This window comes from Hakea prostrata, chromosome 9 (assembly GCF_041222555.1).
Source record: "Hakea prostrata isolate BN-2017 chromosome 9, UWA_Hpros_2, whole genome shotgun sequence".
Classification (NCBI taxonomy): domain Eukaryota; kingdom Viridiplantae; phylum Streptophyta; class Magnoliopsida; order Proteales; family Proteaceae; genus Hakea; species Hakea prostrata.
The window spans coordinates 7,124,466-7,150,738 of record NC_142608.1 but is presented as its reverse complement, the minus strand read 5'-3'; the positions used below and the strand labels follow the sequence as shown (position 1 = coordinate 7,150,738).

At 38.6% G+C, this 26,273-nt stretch overlaps 1 protein-coding gene across 1 annotated transcript; it reads right to left on the bottom strand.

Annotated features, from left to right (window-relative positions):
* Positions 1-589: 589 nt before the first annotated feature.
* On the bottom strand, positions 590-22,698 carry LOC149004378 (uncharacterized). The gene is made up of 7 exons (XM_089168173.1): positions 21,741-22,698; positions 18,809-19,589; positions 18,130-18,712; positions 17,829-18,031; positions 15,997-16,232; positions 1,277-2,161; positions 590-1,155 (listed from the first exon to the last, which is right to left on the bottom strand). The coding sequence occupies exons 1-6, from the start codon at positions 21,891-21,893 to the stop codon at positions 1,295-1,297; spliced, it is 2,823 nt and encodes a 940-aa protein (XP_089024299.1). The 5' UTR covers positions 21,894-22,698; the 3' UTR covers positions 590-1,155; positions 1,277-1,294.
* Between the last annotated feature and the right edge of the window lie 3,575 nt (positions 22,699-26,273).

Below are 26,273 nucleotides of genomic sequence, written 5' to 3'. Positions count from 1 at the left end.
ACTTGCTTAAGTTGATGGATTGGATTGAATTAGTTGTTTAAGTTTGTGGATTAAAATCCAAGAAAAAAATCATTTTAATGCCCGATGATCAAATACCTTACTAGTGACATCACTTTCACCAAAATTTACTAACAACCATGGGTTCAAAAAGCTTAGGATGAACTTGTTAAGAACTCTACTAAGTTGGAAGTTGGAACCTATAACTGAGTTTTAATAATTTAATGTTTAATTACTAATATTTAATCTTGACCAATAAATGTGTCTCAATAATTTCATGGTTGATGTATTGAATTTTGACAAATTATTGTTATGCTATTTCGTTAATCAAATAAAATATCAACGTTCACTTTCGAATCGGGGTACCAATGCTAATTCGCTTCACTTTCGAATCGGCAACCAAATGCTAATTCTGACAGATTCACTTTCAGAATCAGGGTAACCAAATGCTAATTCTGACAGATTCACTTTCAGAATCAGGATAACCAAACATGATTTTTTTTAGGAATTTGACTCTACGACCTACTTCCCGCTCATGTTCCCTAGAAACATGTTCGCCCGTTCACGTTGCGGACCAAACGCCACCTAATAAAACTGCCTTTGAAAAGAAAAAGAATTTTTGCCTGATGTCTTACAATTTCAACAATAAAATATCAACCACTATGACATCATCATGGTCAACAATTTCAATCAACGGAAAAAGAAGAAAAAACAAAAACACAAATAGAGCACTGAGAACAATCAAACAAAGTTCGAATTTCTCCGAACTATATACCTGATGGTGAAACGAAATTTTCAATTCAATCTCTTTTTCTTTCTTTTTTCCTCCTTTACAAACTAAAAGAATCTTAAAATTCATAATGCAGAATCCCCCATAAAGGCCCGTACAGAATAAAGCAGGAATGTCGAAGTATTCGACGACTAGGCGATGTTAGTTTCAGGTGGTTGTAATGTACTGATAGTTTTACCACCCTTTGAATGTCTTAGAGTGGATCGTAGATGTCGTTGCTAATTACATTGGGACTGATCTTTGAAACTAACAACAAGAATTAAGGATGAATACCCACAGCCTCACAAGTCTCAGCAAGCAAGAATTTCAAAAGCGGCTCATGATCTCTGCAGCACCTGATAGAACCTTCACCGAGCTTTTGGGGCCTCCTGAGAGAGAAAAATAAGGAAAAGTGCCAAAGATATCAAACTGACCGAAACTTACCTTCAGTAATGGGTTTACTGCTCATCTGAAAGCCAAAAATTATGTATTCAACAAGAACACTTGTACCTTGTACACCAATGAAAATTAAGAAGATGAGCTCTCCTCATCTGAACTATCATCATTCACCCGTAGCTCTTTGATTGCCGGAAAAAGCTTCTGACGTATGTCCGGAGATGATGGCTGACGACTATCTGGAGAAGATTGCACACTGATGGTTTCCTTGTTTCTAGGCATTTTCGCTCGCTTCTTTTGTGTTTCTCCCACCTCTCTGCATACTTTATCCAAAATTATCAAGAAATCCCGAACAATCACAAACAAACGCAAACCCTCATCCTTCCCTGTATCCCCATGGAAGTAATCAGCTGTGCTCTTTACTAGGGCCATGATCCTATTCTCTTCCTTCAGCAGCCACGTGATTTCAACTTCTGCACGCTCAACAAAACTCCTAAGCATACTGTGGAACCCATTGTCCTCCTCTACATTCATCATGTCCTTGCCCAGAAAATTTTTCGCCCTCATCAATGCCTGGCCAATATTAGACAGCATTCCTGCCAATATATGAGCATCCAATCCAGCTGCCGTCCTCACATTTTGTAATTCATTGCTCAGACCTGAAACAGCCTGAAGACCAAGGCTGCTATAGACATCTTCTGTATCATTGAGACAATCCTCAAGAAGATCATCTGATTTCAAACTGGACATGCTCTGGCTCTCTTTGGCTGCACGGACGGCCCGCACACCTTCAGAGCGGATTATTTCCTGTACAACAAAGTGCAAGAGTGTGGTCTTGCCATCAATTCCTTTAACATCAGACAGTTTCAAGAGTGTGTCAAGCTTGAATGCCTGTGCACCACCACGGTAGGTACCATTATTCATCCGATTGCCAGTCTTCAGAACAGCTTCTAGGAGTTTCAGGAACAGCCGACTGCTTTTCAGTTCCTTGCAAGCTACCTGCCATAAACAACCTTAACGTTAAAGGAACAAAGACCAAACGCATGGAAAGTAATTAGTCTGTATTATGAGCACCATGTCCTTCATTAACGAAGGAAAAAAAATTATGTTTTTTGCGTGCATGTAGAGGGAACTACTTTTTTACCCTTACAGAGAGTAAAATCCTATTCTTTTTTTTCTTCCCCCCCCCCCCTTTTTGACAATTGTAAATCCTATCATTCACATGTACTCAAAAAAGTGTGCAAGACAATGAGAAATACTAAGAATGGAAATCTCGTAATAACTTCGAAATTATCTTGAAAACCCATTTGTTAACTCAAAAGGTTTTAGGTAAGGATGAGGGGAAACCAAAGAAAGTCATATGTTCCAAATACATATATAAAGGTGCCTACATACAGTCCAGTATGTTAATAAATGCCACCTTTTGGGATTCACATCCTTTGTAATTCCTTTCCCTACAATTCCCTCATAGGATTGTGCCATGTGGCATTTAAGTAATCCAACGGTTACCCAATTTAAACCTACCCATAAATTTGGATTTTATTTAAACTCTAGTTTGTTGGGTAACCATTGGATTACTTAAATGCCACATGGCACAATCCTAGGGAATTGTAAGGAATTGTAGAGAAAGGAATTACAGAGGATGTGGATCCCACCTTTTCCAACCTTTTTAATTGAAAAAAATACCAGTTAATTCATAAATTCACAACAGAGCAAGAAAGAGAAAACAAATCAAACAAAGAATAAGAGAAATTAATAAACTGGTTTGTTTTCTCTTTCTTGCTCTGTTGTGAATTAATGAATTCTGTTATTCAGAACTTTAATGTGACTAAAAAGAGGGTATGTTCTCTGTAAAGGTGTCATTCAGCAAATTACCGCTCTAGCCTCATTATATATATTATATTCTCCACCCAGAATAGAGAACTTCACAGGCCATCACACCAGATCAGATCACTAAATCTGCTGTTCCTGCAATCTCCTGAGATGTGGCATAAAACTATTCACTGCAATTATGGTTCCTGCTGGAATTTCCAGAAGGTGATTTAAATTCACATCAATTGGTATCAAAGCCATGGCCAGCAATGCGCCTAGGAAATATGACCGACTCACCATACAAGACCCAATCAGTTGACTTGAGATTGTTTTACAGCTATAAAATTTAAAGGTTGCTATATAACAGCAATTTGCTGATTCTAATCCCTCCCTAACACCAGACTCTTAGGAAATTCCCAGGGTTCACCGGAGATTGCATTTCATTCCACCAGTTCCCATGTAACAGGCTTCTTCCAAGAGCACTTTGGTGGAGCACAGTTCTAATATCACTGGTTATAAACAGAGAGTTAAGGTTGAGTTCAACGAGCAGAGTGAATAAATTGGATCCCCAATTATTCTACCATTGGCTATCTTCTCTGGATGACTCTTTGATTGGTTTACCATGATAGAAGTAAGGAAATTAAGAGTTGCAAGAGAAAAATAGGTCTGGCCACTAGCAAGTGATGGAGGATGTCAATCTAATAATGAAGAATAGAAATTGAGAGGAAGAGAGAGAGAGAGAGAACAAGAGAGGCTGGATTTATTGCATAAAAGTGTGAAACAAGGCAGCCTTTTTATAAGGCAAAATATATAAAAAATAAAGCCCCAAGGAAGATCCTTGGAGATCTCAACTTTGGTGCTAGACGCAAGGGAAATATTCTCCAACACTCCCCTCAAGCTAGAGCATATTCATTGAGCATGCCCAGCTTGTTACAAATATAATCAATTCTCAAAAGCCTTGGTGAAAATATCTACTAACTATTCACTAGTTTTGACATGACTAGGAGCAACCAATCCACCTTGTATCTTCTCCTTGAGAAAATAACAATCACCTCAATATGTTTCGTCCTCTCACGAAACATAGGAATAAAAGCAATATGAATTGCCAATCTGATTATCAAACCACAGTTGCAAAGGAGTTGGAACCTTGAAGCCAATTCAAAATAAGTTGCTGCAACCACATCATTTTGCAAGTTAAAAGAGTCAAAGCTCTATATACTGATTCCTGCACAGGAGCGAGCAACAATAACCTACCTTTGTTTTTCCAGGAAACAAAATTTCCTCTTTGCAAAAGTACAGCACCCAGTGGTTGACCTTTTGTTCACTAGAGATCCATCCCAGTCAACAAAAGAGAGACCTTCCTCCTGCTATGCCCATGATTCCAATAAACGATTCCTTTCCTCGGTGCTTTCTTGAGATAACAAAGAATATGCATAACTGCCTCCAAATGGGATGTCGTAGGCGAGAAAAGAAACTGGTTCACCACACTAACAGGAAAAGCAATGTCTGGTCAAGTGATTGTGATAGGCCCATGAGACCATGACACGTGGAGGAGAGAGAAGGTTAACATAACAAATTGCTGTTGGTGGTTATAAAAAGGGGGAAGATGTGAGATGAGGGTATGGGTTCTTCTATTAACGTTTTTCAGCAGCCTTTGGTTGAGGGCAGCATGTTGTTGTAGGGGATGACTAGCACCATTAAAACCAGAGTTATCCTTATTTTCTTGCTGTAATTCATATTTCATGAGTCCAGATAGGAGAGTCCCTATAAATTGGTATTTGAATGAGTTTGATCCAAAAGAAGAGAGATGGAGACCGGATAGTCCATGTTTTGCAGTAAAGGGAGCGTAAATGCAAGGGGCAGGGAAATTATACTTTCTTTTGTTAGGGACATTATATTGAGAATGAAAATCAATTGGGCATGGCTCTCCAACACTTGGAAGGGGATGTCGTGGATTGAGTTTATCGGAAAAGTTGACAGGAATTCAATTGGATAAGTTTCAAGGAAGCCCTAACACTTGAATGTGTTGTTTTTGAGTGTTCTCAGGCAGCCTTTGGCTGAGGGCATCATGTTGTAGGAGGTGACTAGCACAATCAGAACCAGAGTTATCTAATTTTCTTATTGTAATTCGTATTTTGTGAGTCTAGATACGAGGGTCCCTATTAGATTGTTACGTATTTAAGTTTATCCACCAATCTCTATACCTTTGAGGATCGTCAATAGTTCCTCTCCTACATGAACAAATTTCACATGCTGGTCCTTAGGTGACTCAAGATGTTTCGATTTTTTAGTGAGTAAATTAAAAACACATTTCCGTTGAGAAAGTGACACCTCCTTTGTGGATTGAGCAACTTCCACACCAACGAAATATTTTAGCTTGCCTAAGTCCTTAGTTTGAAACTTCTGTTAGAGATATGTCTTCAATGTATCTATCCCAACAAAATCATCCCCTAAAATAATGATGTCGTCAACATATACTATCAATAAAATCTCCCATACATGTGAGTGCCGATAGAACACTGAATGATCATTTTTGCATCGAGATAACCCAGAGTACTTACCACACGTGGAGATAGTTTACAGCGATTCAGGGGTTATCTTCAACTTGCATGCTAGCATACCAGTCTCCCCTAAGCAACAAATTCCAGAGGTTGCTCTATGTACACCTCCTCTTGAAGGGTACTATGCAAAAAAGTACTTTTGACATCCAGTTGCCACAAAACCCATCAATAAGAGCAGCCAGAGATATCAAGAGGCGGATAGACATGAGCTTCGTCACAGTGAAAAAGTATACAAGTAATCCACTATAATTTGGGCATAACCTTTTGCAACTAACCTTGCATTTAGTTGAGCAAGGGAACCATCAGGATTAACCTTCATAGTAAATATCCGCACTAACCAATTACAGACTTTCTAGGGGGCAATGGAACAAGATCTCAGGTTTCATTTTGTTGTAAAAAGACAATTCTTCTCCATAGCTATCCTCCTTCCAAGATTAGATAATGCTTCTGCCATAGGCAAGGGATGAGAATCACCAGTAGACAAAAAGGATATGAAAGTAGGGGAATCAGAAAAGTAAGAGACGTAGCTAGCAATGGGATGCTCAGTACAACTACAAATACCTTTCTAGTGAAATATAGGTAATCAAGATTTGAAATGAATGGGGGCAACAGGAGTACTTGTAGGAAGATCTACATGTAAGGAGGACGTGGCAGACTAGTGAGTGGCAGAGGAGTAACAACTACACAAGCACCCCTTGTATAAATGTGAATTTGAACATCTGGAGCTTGGGCTGGAACACCTAGAGAGGACTATGTAGATAAGTGAACCACATAGATAGGGAGGTCATTGTCCAATTTGTTGGAAGAAACAGAAGATAAGTAAAATGGGGTGGACTCAAAGAATGATAAATCAGCAGCGACAAAGTATTTTTGCAAGTCTAGAGGACAACGATGATACCCTTTCTTAGTCCAAGACTAACCAAGAAATATACACCTAAGTGCCCCAGGATCCAATGTGGACAACCTAGTACAATAATCTCAAAAAAAGTACAACAACAAAACATGAGGTGGAACAAGAAATAATAAGGTATGAGGAAATAGGATTGAGTGAGGGATACATCCTCATAAGATTTATGAGAAAGCATGCAGTCAAAATAGCATCTGAAAGAATGCAAAGAAAAACTCTAATTTTGATAAGTAAGTTGCTTACCTTGATGGGTAAGTCTTATGTATTTATAAATAAACATGGCTGTTGTACAAGATTCGTTTACAATATTCAAATTTGAATTCAAAATTAAAAACTTGAATTCAAAACTTGAATCCAAAAATTGAATTCAAAAATCAAATTCAAACCATAACAGATCCGTCATGGTCTTTCATCCCCCCTCAAACTCTGCATTGGCAAGTGCAAGAGTTTGTCTCTATGCTTGAAGAAAGCTTGTGATGTTAAGCCCTTAGTAAACACATCTGCAATTTGATCATCTGACCGAAACAAAGTGCACTTTTATGGTGTTGTTCTGAACCAAGTCTCAGACAAAATGATAGTCCACTTCTATATGTTTTGTGCGAGCATGTAGCACTGGATTTGCAACCATTTGTGTTGCAGACACATTATCACAATAAATGTCCATTCCTCTTGGAAGTTGCACTTGCAAATCACGTAGAACATAAGATAGCCATAGTAACTCAGATGTTGTGATGGCAAGGGATTTGTACTCAACTTCCATACTTGATCTAGATATTGTAGATTGTTTCTTGGAAGACCATGATAATAAATTATCCCCAAGAAAAGTGCAAAACCCACTAGTTGATCGGCAGTGTCTGGACATCCTGCACAATCTGCATCAGTGTAAGCAACTATGAAAGAAAGTTGGGTTGGTTTCAAGAGAACACCAGCACCAATAGTATGCTTGACATAACGTAAAATACGTTTTGCTGCTTGTAGATGATCTTCTGTGGGAGATTGCATCAACTGACACACTTGATTGACTGCATAGGAAATATCTGGTTTAGTGATCGTCAGATATTGTAAGGCTCCTACTAATTGCTTGTATGGTGTTGGATTAGGTAGGGGATAACCTGTTGTTGATGATAACTTTGTTCCAATTGCAATTGGGGTTGTGCATGGCTTTGAAGTCTCCATTCATATAGACTTTAATAAATCGATAGAGTATTTACTTTGAGTGAGTAAAAGAACATCTGAACTTTGATTAGCCTCAATTCCCAAGAAGTAATGCAAGTGTCCCAAATCTGTCATTGCAAATTCTTTGCTCAGGCTTTGAATAACCTCTTGAATTGCAGCTTCATTGGCTCCTGTCAATATTATATCATCTACATATAACAACAATATTGTCATTGTACCTTGGGTTTTGCGTGTAAACATGGAAGAACCTGTCACGCTTTGCTTGAAACCTTCTCCTTGTAAGTATGTTTTGAATCTGTGAAACCAAGCTCGTGGAGCTTGCTTGAGACCATAAATTGCTTTTTGTAGATGACAAACATGTGTTGGTTTAGATGTGGAAACAAACCCCTATGGTTGTTCCATGTAAACATCTTCAACTAAGTTGCCATTCAAGAAGGCATTTTTCACATCAAGTAGATGTACTAGCCATGACTTTGATAGTGCAACGGTTAATATTGTCTGAATGGTGGCTGGCTTTACAACTGGACTAAATGTTTCATGAAAGTCCACTCCTGCCTGCTGGTTGAACCCCTTGGCAACTAATCGTGCCTTGTATCTCTCAATGGAACCATCACTTTTTGTTTTGATCCTGTACACCCACTTACAACCTACAATATTCATACCCTTAGAATAAGGCACCAAGTTCCAAGTCTGATTGTCTATCAAGGCTTTGTATTCTTTTTGCATTGCATCAATCCACTTTGGGTCTTTTGAGGCTGATTTGTAGGTTTTAGGTTCAGTTGGGATGTTGGAGATAGTGGTAAGAAAGATTTGAGGTATTGGGTGTCTAATAGTGAGTAAAGAGAGAGGGGTTTTTGGTTTGGCGGAATTGGCTTTACTCCTAGTAATCATAGGATGAGATGGTTGGGGCTGTGGTCGGTCTATTGTTGGTGGGGATTGATTAACATCTTAAGTTGGATTTGCCATTTGATATGGCTGGTGATGATATTGTAGGGGTTGTTTGTGATGGTTGGTTGTTTGAAATAGGTGAAGAAGAAAGTGAAGTGAGTGGAGGCACATTTGGTGGGGTGTGTGGGATGAAAATAGGTAGAGAAATAAGTTCGACTGGTGGTTTGTTTGATGATTGGTGTGATGGGGGATTTGAAAAGGGAAATTCCTTTTCTTAAAAAATAACATGTCTAGATAAATATACCTTGCCAGTGTCCTTATCTAAGCATCTATAACCCTTGTGATAAAGACTGTAACCAAGAAAGACACAAGCCTTGAACTTTGGCGATAATTTGTCTTCTCTATAGGGTGTTAAGTTGGGGTAACAAAGGCAGCCAAAAACTCTCAATAAACAATAATCTAGTTTTAAGCCAAATAGTGCTTCATGAGGAAATTTTCCTTGCAATACCGGTGTAGGTAACCGGTTTATTAAATAGACAGTAGCAGTAAAGGCTTCTAACCAATATTCTTTGGGCATGTGAGCTTGGAATAGAAGGGATAAACCCATCTCTGTAATGTGTCTGTGTTTTCTTTCTAAAACTCCATTTTGTTCTAGAGTATGAGGACATGAAATCCTGGATACAATGCCACATTCATCAAGATAGTTTTTGAAAGCTCCCCTTGTTAACTCTAAGGCTCCATCACTTTAAAAAAATTTAATAGAAGTAGAAAGCAAATTTTCAGCCATATTTTTAAAATGCTTGAAACAATGAATTGCATCAGATTTAAATTGCAGAGGATAAAACCAAGTAAATCGACTGAAATCATCAACAAAAATAATATATGAATTGAATCCACTAATTGACAAAGTTTTAGTGGGACCCCACAAATCACAATGAATAAGCTGTAATGGTTGAGTAGTTCAACTAACTGAAATAGAAAATGGTAATTTGTGATGTTTGCCAAGTTGGCAAGCGTCACAAATTTTATTGGATCCAAGTGTTTCAAAGGAATTAAATAAGACATTATTTCTCAAATGAGTAAGTACTACAGAAGAAGGATGACCAAGCTAGCGATGCCAAATATCAGAAGGAGCTTTATTTCCATAAAGAGCCAAAGGAGGCACAGCATTGGCTGAGAAAGAATACAATTTATCTTTAATTGGACCCTTCAGTAGAGTGATGCCTAACTCCAAACCCTTAACACAGAAACCCCATGGAAAAAATTCAACAGAACAATTATTGTCAGACGTAAGTTGAGAAATGGAAATTAAATTCTTTGACAATTGGGGAACTATTAGTATGTAATTAAGAGATAACTGATTTGAATTTGTTTTCAAAGTTGAGGAGCCTATATGAGTTATAAGGAGTTTCTTACCATCACCAACTGAAACCTGGTCTTCTCCTTTGTAAGTGGCAGATCGATGTAGCATGGCTGGATCAAATGACATATGATTGGTAGCACCTGAATCCGGTATCCATTGTGCATCATTCTGTGGTGTAATGTGTTGGGTATTTTGGGTACCATGTAAGCCAGCATAAGGAATGTGAGGTGGTGGATTACGATTATTTCGGCTCTGAGCATAACGGAAATAGCATCTGTTGACCGAATGGCCTTGCTTAGCACATATTTGACATTTGAAGGAATTAGTATTAAAGGTGTTTTGGTTTGGTCGGTTATAGGAATTTTAAGATTTTAGAGGGCCATTTGATGAATTTCGGAAGTCAGATCTAGGTGGGTTTCGGTTGTTGGGTGGATAGGAATTAATACTATTATTAGGCAAACTAAATTTAAGCTGATCTGTAACAAGTAATGCAGTAGGGGAATGGGAATCAGTTAAGATTGATTGGGTGTTCCCATAGTCACGGCGTAACCGTTGCTCATGAGTAAGTAGTTTGGCCCTTAGGTTGGTAAAGGTAACGGGTGGGGTAATATTTTCCACAGTGATGATGAAAGTGAGATAATTCAAACCAAAACCATTTAATGTATATGCTACCAAGTCAGAATCATTTACCATGTCATTGATTGCCACTAAGGAATCAGCGATGGACTTAATTTTGTGAAGATAGTCCATAATTGTGCTCGTTCCTTTATTGATCATCTGCAATTCACTGCGAAGATAAGTCCTTCGAGCAGTGGACTGTTGTTGGAAAAGTTGTGCAAGAGAATCCCATACATTTTCTTTGTTTGAAGGCCAAGAATATGACAAGAAAGAGACGGTGTAAGGGTGGCATTGATGCATGCTCGAACAAAATGATCATTCTTTCTCCAGGTTTGAAATGTTGGATTCGGCGTTTGAGTTCCTCCAGTAGTGATAGTTTGATTTGGCATTGATCCAGTACCATCAAGATGATGCATAAGATCATAGGTAATAAAAATGGATTCTAATTGTTCTCTCCACATGAGATAATTTGCTCTATCAAGCTTGACAGAAACAAGGTTGGAGAGATTGGTAATGGGGAATGGAGTGTTAGCAATGGCCATTGAAAATGTAGTGTTTTGTGAAGGAAAAAAAATCTCAAAACCTTAACTCTAATACCATGAAAGAATGCAAAGAAAAACTCTAATTTTGATAAGTAAGTTGCTTACCTTAATGGGTAAGTCTTATGTATTTATAAATAAGCATGGCTGTTGTACAAAATTCGTTTACAATATTCAAATTTGAATTCAAAATAAAAAACTTGAATTCAAATTTAAAAACTTGAATTCAAAACTTGAATCCAAAAATTGAATTCAAAACTTGAATCCAAAAATTGAATTCAAAAATCAAATTCAAACCATAACAAATCCGTTATGGTCTTTCAACATCAGCCCCAAAAACATTAAGAACCTTCATTTCAAACATCAAGGAACAGTGACCTCCATCACGTAGCGATTTTTCCTCTCTGCCATCTTTTGTTGTGGTTTGCTAAAGCAGGAAAACTCAGAAGCATACCATCTCGTGTCACAAACTCAAGAAAAGGAGCATAAAAATACTCTATAGCATTATCACTATGTAAGATCCACACATTCACATCAAACAGGTTTTGATTCCAACACAAAAGCACAAAGTATAGAAAACAACTCAAGATGGTTTTTCATTAAGTAAGCAAGTGACCTAGCATGGTCATCAACAAAAATCACAGAATATCTGAAACTAACTTTGAAGAAATAAGGTATGGCTGCTATACGTCAGGATGTACTAATGCAAAAGGAAAAGTAGGCCTATTATTGACTCTAGGAGAAAACTCACGGTGGCGCTACCTAAACTGACTTGAGTAACATTCTAAACTAGATAAAGAATGAAAAGTAGAATGTAACTTCTCTTAAACTATCCAAGGGTTGGTGACGAAGACAACAATGGATTTGATGAGGAGAAACAACAATGGCACATGCAACAGAAAGAGACTCTGTGTATCCTCAAGTAATAAGCTCAAACAGTGATATAAGTAGGAATGCTCTCCCTAGCCGAACCCATAATTTGGGCCCTAGAGCCCAACCAAAGTGGCACACCTAGTGGGCTGACCAAACCCTATTAGAGGTATAATGGTTATTTTCTCACTTCTTTTGCTAATTATTTTAGTCCAATAATATTTGTCTTATTTTTGTGAGTCGAAATCTGATTTTACATCTTTAATTGGGTTAGCAATAAGAGTCCTAGTTAGAGCGCAAGTCCAGATTGGAATCTATTTTAAATTAAGATTCCTTTTGGAAGATTAGCTATTATTATGCAAGTTATTTTCTTTTATTTGTGGTTGTTATTTAATTGAGTTGTAAAGCAAATCCTAGTCTATAAAGGATTTCCTAGTTGAGTTAAGTTTTGTTTCCTAATTAGAGTTTAAGTCTTTCCTCCACTTGTAAAGCTATCCCACCCATCTCATTGTAAAGTTAAGTTGAATTGAACACAACAATCTGAATTTGTGGGAATTGAGTCATGGTTTTCTTAAGGGGGCCACGGCCAGAGCATCTTCTTCAAGTTCCAGCAAGTTCTACCAATCTCCAGCATTGGTTCAACAAACCAGCAGCATCTACAAGTACAGCAGCCAGCCCCCTTCCCCCTTCTCTCTCACTCACAATCCCCCCCCCCCCAACCATTTCCCTCTCTTATGCAAGCTTCCCCACCTCCTTCCCAACCCTCAGCAGCCCCAACAGCCCCCTCCCACCCCTGCAACAAACCTAAGATCCCTCCCCCATCCTTGCGGCAACCCTAGGACAACCCCGACCCTCCCCCTCCCTCTTTCTCCCCTTCTGTCCCCTGTATACCAGTTCATTCTTGTGGCAGATCTAAAAACCCAAAGAGAAAAGAGAAGAAAACAAAGAAAGAAAAGAGAAGAGATCAAGAGAGTGCCCAATAACTTACCATGATCCCAAGAACCGTCTAAAAGCCAATCTCTTTACATTCCTCCTTTCATCATCCCTAAAACCACCCATACCCAATTGCATGTTTCCTTCATCATCCTAGAGTAAGACTGGGTATCACTAAACACACCACATGTTTCTTTGTTACAAGTTACAACCCATATTGACTTTGGGTATCTCAAAACCATCCCATGAGGATTTGTTAAACAGTAACCATCCCAAAACCAATCCATACCAAATTTGTCCATCCCTGACTATCTCAAACCATACTCATATAGACCCCTAATTCACCCCATTCCTTTTCCTACCAACCTTAGCTCATCCCATACCTCTCAACAAAACCTTAAACCCATTCCACATTTATTTGTTAATCAATTTCTACAACCCATTTAGATTATCGTTAATCCCAATCTTTATCCAAAACCCTAATCTTCCCCATCATAACTTTTCCATCTAGGTCTGTCAAAATCTCCCATTCCTAGATTTGATAATTACTTTGCCAGTTCGCAATAGGAAACGATTCTGGGCTAAACTTAATTCTAAGGAAACAATCACAAAACCTTAACTCCAGAATCACGGCTACATCAAATGGGTTCCAATGACACTGTCCCATAGTTTCATAGGATGACTCATCAGTTTGATGCCTTTATAGTTATTACAACTTTGAATATCTCCTTTATTTTTGTCAATTGGAACCATGATACTTGAATAATTCAGGAAGAACTAACTCCTATAGAGCTTTGAATACCTTCTTGCAAGCTGGAGGGTTCCATCAAATATGAAGAACTAACTCCTAGGTTACTACTGCTCATGTTACTGTAGTGCGAATTGTATCTTCTGGTTGTGTTGCATCACTTGGATTTAAAATTCTGTTTCAATCTTTACTTTAGATTTTAATTTGATCTCTATTCTGAACTAGCTGAGACCTTCATCAGTTCTTGGGTTTGGAGATTCCTAAGCAGGTGATGCTGATTCATCACCAAACTAGGCTTGTGGTTAGGAATGTGTCTAAGTTGGGCCTTTGATCCCATGGGCTTCCATTGTAAACGGTCACTTTTATGGGGCCTCAGCTATGGTAATACGGTGGCATACAGGATCAGTTAGTTTGGTACTTTATTTGGTATCTTTTAAGTCACATTGGGTTCATTCGTTGAACAGGTTCTATGTAGTTCAATATAAGTTGCTCGTAATTTTTTGTGAGTGTTTCAGTAGAGCAGGATTAGAATTCTATTAGAACTCCTATTTTGACTCTGTTAAGTTATTTCACTTTCCTAGTCACTTTAGGTTACCTAATTGGTTAGGATTGAGTTAGGCTTTTCCTTTTTATTATTGAAGCCTACTATTAGTGTTTTATATAAGGTTGTACCAGAAGCAAACACTACACTTGAAATTTAATCAATGGAAGCTTGTTGCTGCTTGGGATTGGGGGGGGGGGGGTGTTTGGCTTGCTTACATCACGCCCAGGGGGTTTGCTCAACCTCTCTTTGTTTCCCATCGCTACTACATTCGACTTCTGGTTTTTAATCAAAGTTTCAAACAAGCTGCTATCCAAGAATTACTTCAACAATGGTAAGTTTTGAATCTATCCAACTCCTATTATTCGTCTTCTAATCCTCGAATAGCCTCAACCATGGAATTCCTTTGTTTCTCATTTTCCCAAAACCCTAAGGCCTAGTTTGTTTAGAGGGAAAGGTGTGGTGGGATTGTTGGGAAATGGGCCCCACATGGTGGGGTTTTATTGAGATGCAAATGTTGAGGTAAAGTTACTTTCCCCATGAACGGTAACCAAATTCCCTCTAATTTAATAGGACTTTAAATTGCAAGGTATTAGGATTCTGAAGAACCACATCAGCAGACAAAGCACTCACCGATCAGCTTTTGCAAGTTCATCACCCCAAATTAACTAAACAAGGTTGGGGTGGGATTTTGAAGTGATGCATCAGCATTTTCCCATTCCAACAAAATCCCCTCTGTAAATCGGGGTCAATTATCATCACAGCCCCTCCCACCATAGGAGCTTCACCAAATTTGGATTGAATTCTCCTCTGCTCCATAGAGAACTTGATACACGTTGGTCTCATCTGATCATCATGAACCCTAGAAAGTCATCTTATCCATCCAAAAACCCAAAACCTAACTCTACTACTGCTGCAAATCCACTCTGCCTATTTCCACCATCAAAGTCAAAACATAATGTGACCTTCACTGATAGACTCCCCTAAATCAAGCAGGCATAACCAACGAACAGACTCTACCCAACCCTGTTTCGACCTAGCTGAACTTACCTGTTCATAGTAGAGCCTATTTATTGGTTCTGGACTTCTAGTTGGCCTCTTACCAATCAAGAACTACGTTAGTTGGATTCTTCAAATTCTAGGAATCATTCCATTGGATTTATGGTTCTTTAAGATCAGATTTCCCAACCATTATAGAAGACTCAACCAGCCTTTTGACCAGCTAGGGCTCTTGACCTGCTGTTATTGCATATCTACTGAAAATTGATTCAAAACTCCATGGTGATTCTAGTTTCTGCTGGAATTTGTGAACCCTGTACTTTGATGAATTAGGTCAATATCAATTTTTTTTTCCATTTTTCTATATTTTTAATAAATTAATTAAGGTAGAACTTAGTACAATGTGTCACAGGGTTGTATGACATGTTTGGAGGAGCCATAAATGGCCATGTGTCTCGCACTCAAGGGTGACAAGTCCACCATTGGACAGGCCCCTAGATAGTTGGCTTCTATCAGCCTAAATCAGTCACGAACAAGAAGTTCGTATATATTTCTAGGGAAGTCAAGAATGGCTAGTCTTAAGGCTAACTACTAATCATATTGTGAAAATATCCTATTTGGCCTAACTTATGGATCACCTGATATTTAGATGGGATGATTCAATGATTATTCTTACTCCTCTAAATATGACCACATGGCCATCCACCCTAGCCTGCTCAGCTGTGTGCCATAACATTCTAGAACAAGGGCCAAATCTTACTAATAACACTATGGGATTTTGGCAAGTCATCCACGGAATGGTAGTAAGTGCTGCTACTTACAAACCCATGAAGTAGAAATCTTATAAGATGATCAAGTGGGAGAGATCCAAAGTTTTACCTCCAGAGTTGCAAGAGAATCTTTAATTGTGGAGGTTTCCTCTTGCAGTGAACACATGAAAAGCAAAGCATCGATGCGTTTAAAAGCAAAAGGGATATCAATCATCATTTTTAGAAACCGCTCTGCAGGCCCAAGTTGAGAAAGATCGCCATTGAATAGCCTAAGTTTCAGCTCCTCATCTACCGTTGGCGCCATCTTCAACAAAGTTTGGAGGAATTCTACTGGAAGCTCATTTCCTGGTCCATTACAAGTACAATAGTCATCACATGTTAAAATGCACCAAAAACCATGATAGAGAAGTTTTTATCACCGAAAACAAAAAGTACAAGAATTCATGTAATTATGGGTTTTACTTTCACCAAATTTCTTCTTAACTAGGCCCTAAAATATCTTTGGAACCATTTTACACTTTACATCTTCAGTCATCCTCTTCTCTCTGATTCAGGGAGCTGAGGGAAGGCTTAGAGGATTTAGCTAATTTAGAGCAATGCATGCTCTTGAGTTAATTTATCCAAATGCCGTCATTAATCTGCTTTGAAAGCTATCCACAGGCGACAGGAACAGGATAGGAGCAATGATCTGGACCCCCCAGTCATAATCTCATAGTCCTCGGTTGAAACTCAAAAGAAAAGTAACAGACTTTCTATTTTGTAAAATGAAAAGATTTCCCAACTTCACTACTAAAACTTTTAAATAAGTCCACTTGCGTTAGTATTGATTTTTCAGGATATGAGTAACCAACAAAATCACTCATTTGCATTGGTGATTTTAATTATTGGTGGGCTCCAAGAGACGAACAGAAATAAATCATCCACCACAGAATTTGTTTACTGACTAGTTGTTTTGAGGCGGGTCAGATAGGATCCAAATCTTCTGAATCTGTTCACAGGTCAAGCTTCAAAACAGGTAGAGTTGGGTAAGTGGCAAAATAGCATTGAAAGTTTGAGGACTATCAAGAGGTTGCAAGTAAATGCTTGGACTGCCAAAACTGAAAGGAGTGTATGCATTAGGGATTGTACATCTATGAGTTTAAAATTTGACATGTGGCCTAACCAATATATTTCCTAAATATCCAATGGTAAGCACTACCATAACATTCTTCCATGCAGCAGAACTAGGGATGCACATCCATATATTTCTGCTTTGGACAGTTTGCGAAAAACTCCATTCCCTTTTTGTAAGGCCCTACATAAACAAAAACTCATTCATCCAAAAATATGCATAACAAAACTATCTTATTCAAGACTCAATCCTCCACGGTTTCAAATACTGTTGAATTTCAAAATAACCAGGAAGAAAAAAAATTAACTTGAATTATTTTAGGATAAACTCAAAGTTAAGATCCTCACGAATTTGACAAAACAGGTGGTCAAAAAAGTGAAAAAGAGATATTTGGTTGATTAATTCAACATTTTAATATTTCATTATCAGAAATTTATATTTCCTCTATTGATGAATTCCCACCCATAACCCCGTTCAATGTAACCCTTGAAAAAGGATAGGTCATACAATTCTTGATAAAGATTTGCTGTCTTGAATGGCTCACTACAAAAAACTTTTAAATGAAATCACATTTTCAAGAAAGTCATGTGCTATGTTGTTCAAACAGTAGTAATGGGATAAAAGAACATCTTTGTCAACATACAAGACTGATGTATATAGAATTATGAATATAAGAATTTTTCGATAGGGCAATTTTCCCGATGATATTATGTGTTCTCCCTTTGGTTTAATTTCAAAAAATTCTTGGACCAAGTAACTTTTTCTGGTTTTGTAACGTTGAGCAGAAATATAACCAATGATCATTGTCTTCATACACTCCAATACCATACCTTCCTGAAGCGCATCACGGACTTCTTCTGTGGTCACATTCAATGCGCGCAACAAAATTGCCAAATTTTGTGCCTTCTTAGAATCAATAATCTGAATGAACTGGTGAGAGGGATCAAGAGCTGATAATGCTTTCTTGTGCTCATTTTTGTTTTTGTCAGCAGCATTGTACCCAAACAGGGTTTCTATCATCTCTTCATTGAACCTGTCAAATGTAGAATAGATTGTATCAGTCCCTTGACAGCCTATGATATCTAATCCATTGTCCGTGTTATGGAAAACTTGTAGGTTTACACAACTTACTGGAAGGAACCTGACTTAATCTGATCCCAGACCATTGAATGATCAGGGTTTGCAAGAACCTTGTCCCAGAAGAAGGGCTTTAACTTGGTTTTGGGGGCTTCTCCATCAGAATTTTCTAAATGATTTGGTTTGGGGACCGAAGGTATAGCCAACTTAGGGCCAATGGGAGCTGGTGGAGCTCGCCGGGGTGGAGGGAAAACACCCTTTGGTGGGGGTGGAGGAGGTCCAGGCTTCATAAAAGGTGGCACAGGGGGTGGAGGAGGAGGGGGTGGAGCAGGCTGCATAGCGGGTGGCATAGGTGCTGGAGGAGGAGGGGGAGGAGGAGCAGCCCTGCCAGGGGGAGGCTTTAAAGGTGGAGATTGAACCACCACTTGGATGTTGCTGGCAAGACCAGATATGGAAGAGCTTGCAACTGTTCCTGATGAAGGAACTTCTGCTACTGAGGAACCATAATTATCAGCCTCCACAGACACATTGCTGTGCAAAGATGGAACCCTTCCATTGTTGTTATTTATACTAGGAGATTGATTTCTAATCTTCTCTGTGTTCATTGAGTTTCCTGAAGCAAAAGGCTTCTTTGAACCTGAAAGTTGGAGGAAAAGATTTGTAGAGTTAATACTTGACAACTGAAAATAGTACAGGGGCCAAAGAAAAACAAACTAGACAAGTGCACACATACCAGCAGATAAATCGCACAAACTTAAGGAGGAAAGCAACGGCCTGTCATCTTTTTGTCCATCTCCAGGGCCACCATTATTTCTATGAAATTTACGATAGCAAAGAAAGAGTAGTGCAGCAATAGCTAATGTCCCAACAGCAGTTAGAGAAACAGCAATAGCAACAGTTTGCTGGCTACTACTTTGCTTTTGTGGTGCCAAATCTGGACTCACAGAAGAAAGGCCACTAGTTGGAGGTTGCAGACTTGAATCAGTCGAACTTGGTTGAGAAACTGGCTGTGTTGGACGTTCAACCGGGGGCTCAGATTCAGGAGCCTGGAAGCTAGCAGGGGCTGGACCAGAAGATGGTGCTGGACTATAGGCAGGTGTTTCAACTACAGGTCCAGGGGCAGCAGCAGGTGGTACTGCCATGAGTTGTATCTCATTACTGCTGTGGAGTCTAAGAGATTCACCATTATTCCTGTGGTGTCTAGCGAATGAAGATTGAGGCCAACCAAAAAGAGACCCAAGATGATTTTTGTACCAATCCCTAGAGCCGATTGCATCTCTAGAAATCAGAGAGCGACGATTTTGAGTTCTTACACAACCCAAAAGAGTTCGCTTTGTTCGGGGAGGCAGCAGATGAATACCTTCATCTAGCTTGCCTTTTGCCGGAGACCATATTTTTGAATCGGCCTCAGACGAACCGCTGGCCCTTTCCTCTTGATGAAATAAGTCGAAATTTTTGCCAGCTTCTTTCCTGTGTATCAGATCTGAGCTGCACTTTATCCAAAAGTGCTCTACCTGCAATCGAGTATTTAGCAAAGGTGAACATACAGAGTTTTTCAGATATGACGAACATGCAATAGTAGAAGACTCTGGTTGCAAATTATTATTAGTCTTTTTACAGGATAAGGGAAGGACTTTTTTAGTTAAAAACATGACATTTTCTGTGACTCCCAGATCATCGTACAGTTCCTTATGGAATTTTGGTATTGGTTCCAGGGGGTTGTCTACATGATTGACCTTGTTGGAGCATACCTTTCCACTAATTTCAAGAAAGCAATCATGTAGCTGACTGCTTGGCTAAAGCAATCATGTAGCTGACTGCTTGGCTAACTCTGCTTGTATATCTTTGACTTCATCTACCTTCTTTGTAGATCAGGACATCACTGAGGAACTAATTTGTATCATTTGGGAGGACAAAACTGGCCATCCAATTTTTCGTATTTAATTTTGCTTTTAGTTTCATGACGGGAAAGGGTTAAGTGGCTAGGTTTGTAGCTGAAAGGTTGAAAGGTATAATTTCAGCATGGGAAGCGGAAGGCAGGTTAACAAACCAACCCCTCCCCCCTGGGGGGTGGTTCTACTTATAGGCTTTATATCATAATAAAGTTTGGGGCTTCCATAGCTCTCAGATAATTTACCCTTTGAAACATCTCCAAACTAGGAGGATTATCCCCTTATTCACTATCTACCATCCATCCAAGTGTCATCCCATTACCTAGAACCCCCCCCCCCCAATTGAAGAGGTTACTCCTAATCCATTTGACGCCTAACCTAACCATCCCGTATGAGATCACTAAGCTGTTATACATTCCAGATAATTTATCCTTCGAAACATCTCCGAATTAGGAGGATTATCCCCCATTAGTATCTACCTTCCATCCAATTTTCATCTCATTCCAACACCTACAAACCCCAATTTCCCAACTCAAGTTACTCTAACCATCTATTTGAAGCCTAACATAACCATCCCATACAAGATCACTAAGCCATTATACATAAAAAAATATCAATCCTGAGCAAAATCATCCCATCACAAACACTCCCCCCCCCCCCCAATTAAACCACAACCAAAATTTCAAGAAAACCTTTCTTGGTCCCATTTGAGCTGGTTCTCTTAAAAGATCCCAGTTAACTAGCACTAATTAATTTGAGGCTGCATCAAAAAGTTATCCTTGGATATGGATCACCAAATGGAAGAAGAAATCCACTGATCCACTGCAAAAAGTGTCATATGATGCTATTGGTAGCATGTACAGGTAATGGGCTGGGTAGGAGAAGACATCATCCACAAAAGACAATCCAGTGTCTGTGTGCGGGAGTCATACTTAATTATTAAAACCTTCTGAATTTCAAGCGAAATTTCCAAGATTTCAACCATAGACTGAAATAGGAAGTTCATTATTTTCAAATTAGCAATCCATTATGGACAGACTGATATTCTTGAATTTAAACTCCCTATCATCAAGTTTTTGGATAATGGTTTCACAAAGAATTAGACGCAGATGCATGAAGTGGAGAGGAGTGTCGAGAGTGTTGTATGATCAACCCGTACCGGCCTCATTTTGATTAGATAGGGCTGAATTGTTGTTTAGTCAAAACTGTATTAGCACACTTCTACAGGCATGAATCGCCCCAAGTTTGGTTGAAAAATCTCCCTAGTGCCTTGAGAATTTAAGAACAGCTTAGTGAAGATCGTTTTCATAACTTATGTTTCACACATAGTTGGGAGTGTAGAAGGATTATCATCCAAACAAACATAGTAACATGATTGTATCAATACCTACTAGGAAGGGCCTAGACTTCTACCTTCATTTTTTTGGGTAAGATTCTTTTCTGCACTACTGTATGTCAAACATCTTCTCTCTTTTTTTTTGGTTCAGTATGTCATACATCTTCCCGCATTATATAAACTTCACAGACACATGGTACAACTAAGAACATGCTTGTGTTAGATACTATAATCAAAATCTTGGATAATATCAAAATTTTTGTCATGGAAAGCACAAAGTTTTATCTTTAAGTCGAATTAGGCTTAAATAATGAACCCATTTGGAATTTATGTTGAGGCCAACAAAGACCAACAGTATACACATTTGAATGAGAACACGAAAAAAAAAGGATACAACAAGCAACCAAAGGACAAAAGGGAGGAGGGGAAGTGCCTACCTCTTCTTTGTCCATCTCCGTAGGAAGTGGACCCGCAATTCCATCTCCAAAGATTAATTTCCCAGTTCTTTTGTTCTCTTGTACTCTCCCAGAAACCAAAGTGAGAAGAACAATTATATGTATCATAACAAAGCCAACTCTTGTCACGTCCATCTGTTCCCAAATCGGAGCCCCAGACGCATATTTTTCTTCTCATCTCATCGAGGGAAAAACTGACGAGCAAATCACTAAACTTGATGTGTATCTCCCTCGATGGTGAAATCAATAAAAAGGAAAAAGCACGCAAGAAATCCAAAAGGCAAGCCTCAGAAACTAATTCCAACCAGCATTTTCCTTTTACCTCCACCAAAGCAAGTCAGTACTTCTTAAAATTTCAATTTGCTTATCTTCTCAAAATCTTCTTTCCCTCGGTATTTACAGATGAAACTAGCCAAAGACGCAACGTTCGACTTGCATGTGTTAAGCATATAAAGGATGGATGCTTCTATCAAACCCAAATGGGCAAGTTTTCTTGACCCTTCAAAAGATCAAGAAAACTTCGCCAGACGAACTGAACCAAAATCCAATTCAAACCAGATCCCTGGAATCAAGAATACGGTTAATTTTCCTGAAATCCAAAGAATAGCTCGTCACAACTTTCTAGATCACCGTTTTCCGCCTGAAAGACTACCGTTGCCTTACCAGATCAGCCAAGATGAGATTGAAACATTCGCGTCTGAAACGCGTGATGACCAGTAGATCTTATAGCTGGGATTCTCGTCGTCGTAAGGAAGCCGCCGAAGAAAATAGACTTTTTCTAATGATTTGATTTGAATAATCTTTCTCTGGTTTTCTTGGTATGGGCCTTTGGGGGGTTCTTTTGTTTATTCAAAAATCTCTGCTGCACAGCATAACCCCCCAGAAGGAAAAAAAATTTGGGAACAATAATTTTAGACTTTTTATCTGTCTTCGATGAAATGAATGACGCGGAAAGGAAAAACGTGTGAAGAGCAATTTTGGGAAACTCCATTGATAAAATTAAATCGTTGCCAAATTCCTTGGTGACACATGCCACGTAATCGCTTGCTGCGTTTTGGTCTTATGAAACCGCTACGTATCGGATATGAGTAAAACCTTGTTTTTCTCACCCGAGACAAATGGTGTGCATCACACCTACCCAGCAACGAGATGCGAGACGAATGAGTCTGTACGGTGAAGAGATACCTGAGAGTGGATCCATTCTCCCATTTTCTGAAGAGCTGACTTGTCCTTTTTGACGGCTTTGTTTCTATTCTTATTTTTTCTAAAAATAAAGAAAATATTTTCTATTTTTATTTCAAAAATAGATTTCAAGCCTTCGTGGTTCTCAGCTCATGCGACTGAGAGTGACATTGGATAATTGATGTCTTCTTCAATCTCGAACTGTAGCAATCTGAGGGAAAGAACGAAGATATTGGACGCTTTGCTCGGTCGAGGTTTCACATCGAAATGACTAGTACCAAGCTCAAATCACTTTTCTAGGTATTCTTTGTATTATTCCTTTAATTCTGAAGTGATTTGACAGTAGGAATTCTGAGATCGTGAACTTTTTGGTATGCAAAGCGTAAAACAGTGCTGAAGTTTCTCTAGTGACTGTAGAAGTTGTGAAATCGTTAATTATCTATTTTTATTTTTTTTGTATGTAACAAATCGTGTAGGAAGAGGAAAGCAATGCAGAACTTTCGAATGTTACAGATCTACGGGTGAAAACGGCCTCGACATCAACTCATATAGCTAAGTAACCTGGAATCTTTGTTACTTTTATTTTATTTTATTTTGTATCCCAAATCTGTTTGGATTAACATCCAACCTTTCTTGCTTCTATGATTTTATTTTGTATCCCCACCGAAAAGCTGTTTGTATTTAAGCGTGAGAAAGAAAGGAAGTTCCCTGTCTTCCCCTTCTGTATATGTGCATATTAATATAAATCAAATAAAAAAAATCTAAAACCAGGAAAATAGTTGCGAAAGCTATTTTGTAGATGCCAATACTGTTCGATCTATGTTCTCAGAGCAAAAATTAGGAAAACTCTGTTGGGCTAGGGTTGCTTTTGGGTCAGTTACTGTGTTCTTCGTCTGCAAAAGAGAGATTTACCGAAGGACATAGTTTTATTGAAAACATCATTTTTGAGAATGATGATCTATAGAATATTCCCTAACTGTTTGGTTAGATGGATTCTGTCAGGCATGTCTTCCTAAATTGTGAGCTTTTAGTATATATATTTATGATTTAAAAAATCTAGTTTAAAAAAGATCGGTTGCCATCTTGAGCTGTCAAGGAGGAATGTCCCAATAATTTACCAATTATCCATGAATCTTGCTATTTATATGAAGGGCAAGAACATGAATGTTTTTGTCATATCACCCATCAAGGTGCTATCGGAGAAGAATCAACGTACTTAAGTAAACAAGACAAAAAAAATAAATCACATTGTTCACTCAATTATCATAATCCTCGAGAATTACCTAACCAAACTACACAGTGCTAAGAATTCTTAGAGATAAAGCTTTGATCAAATTCTTGAAGATATTGCGAAGTGTTGGATGCCCTTCTACATAGTGGAGCCTCGAAAGTTTTGGTTTCTCAATTGCCAAACTCGACTTGCCTAAGCTGCGGTTGTTTGCCGCCGCAACTTTTCCCGAAAGAAACTAATCACTCCTTGAACTTCTTAAAATTTTCCTGAACAAGATGAAAGGAAATGGCCTACTTCTCATGGACGAGTGGCTACAGCTGCTCCCTATTCACAACTCACAAGTGTCCTTAAGGGGCAGTCGCATAAGGGCAGGAGTGGGTGGTGATGCTGGTGGTGAGGCAAGGTGAACCTGGGAAGTCAAGGTAGTGGTGGGAGATTCTTTGTTTTGTTTCGGGAGAAGGAAAAAAATGATTGAGGGGGAATTTTTACAGCCACCTTTATGTGGTTAGAGGTTAACTTCTCAACAAGGTTAGGGATTAGGGCATTTTGGGGTCTAAGTGAATAGAGTTCAACTTCAGTGCTGCCCATTTAATGCGCAGCACTGTGCTGCCAATGGTCGAGATTGTGTCCATCTCACTTTCAACCACCTGCGAGACACACGATCGAGATTTCAATCTTGACCGTTGGCAGCATATTTTGCGCATTAAATGCTCAGAATTCAGGTCTTGCTCAAGTGAATACACTAACATTGATGTCATCACTAGATTATTAAAAAAAAATCCACATGTTGAGTATGGTCATCATTTTTATTATGAATTGGAGGCATCTATTGTTATCAAACTAAGAGGGTGGATGTTGGCTTCGAGTCACCAAATAGGGGAGGGGTACGCCATCTACACTAACAAATAGAATTATTTTTTGCCCAACATTTTGACAATAAAATATTTGCAACAAACCATCAATCTCTTGGTTCCTAAGGTGCTGGATCACTGAACCAGAAGTTTGAACGCTGAAATTAAAAACCATAATAGAGAACTTCAGGTCACTCATTTGCAAAAAGTTAAAAACACAAGTTATTGCTCCAAATCATAAAAAGATTAGAGGCCCTGGTGCAAATGTTTCTCTTTTGAATGACTACATGCTAGTCCACCCTTGTGACATCTGAAGATATGCTATCTATGTTTTGTTGTTGATGTTCTGATGCATGAAGAGCTCACGAACCACAATTTGCCGTTGTCAAGGTATAGGTTCCAACTTAGCTATATAAACAACTGATAATGTAGCTACATTTTGCAACATTTACATGGCCCGATGTATTACCTTAGACGAAAGTAAGAATCTTGGTTGGCCCCCATTGTTTTTCTCTCTTATGAAGTTTTCGTTTGAATGGGGACCCAACAATGAGTGTCCAATCTCCTCAAGAGGATTCTCCCTTGGTTGATTCTTGAGAAAGTAGAGAAGATTAAAGCATGTATAATAGTTACAAAAAATAAGAAATTCTGAAGGAAATTATACACTTTGCACCTTGGAAGTGTAGCAATAGGTTCTAAAAAGTGTTCAGCTTCAGCAAAATAGGAAGTGTAGGAATAGGTTCTCCTTAGGTTATCTTAGGTTTGCCCCTAACTCTTCTAGTTCTTTCAATTTGGATTATATCACTTATCTATACAGGGGCATTTATAGGCCTCCATTGAATGTGGTCATGCCATCTCAAACAACTTTCTCGTAGCTTATTACTTATGGGAGCAACTCCCAAATCAACTCTAATATGATTATTCCATATCCTATCCTTCTTAGTTTTGCCATTCATCCATCGTAACATCATTATTTCTGCTACACTGAGTTTATCTATATGATTATTTTTAACAGCTCAACACTCTGCACCATACATCATAGCTGGTCAAACGATAGTCTTATAGAATTTTCCTTTAAGCTTTAATGGAATACGTCAATCACACAAGACTCTGGATGCACCTCTCCACTTCATCCACCCTATTTTGATTCCTTGGAAAACGTCATCCTCTATATCACCTCTTTTTTTTATGATTGAACTGAGGTACCTAAAACAATCACTCTTAAGGAATCTCCTTATTATCAAGTTTTAC

Coding starts and splice junctions, on each gene's coding strand:
- LOC149004378 (XM_089168173.1), bottom strand. CDS start 21,893: ATGGACGTGACAAGAGTTGGCTTTGTTATGATACATATAATTGTTCTT. Junction 18,713..18,808: donor TTTGTGCGATTTATCTGCTG/GTATGTGTGCAC, acceptor TCCAACTTTCAG/GTTCAAAGAAGCCTTTTGCT. Junction 16,233..17,828: donor CCGTGATGCGCTTCAGGAAG/GTATGGTATTGG, acceptor GTAATGGACCAG/GAAATGAGCTTCCAGTAGAA.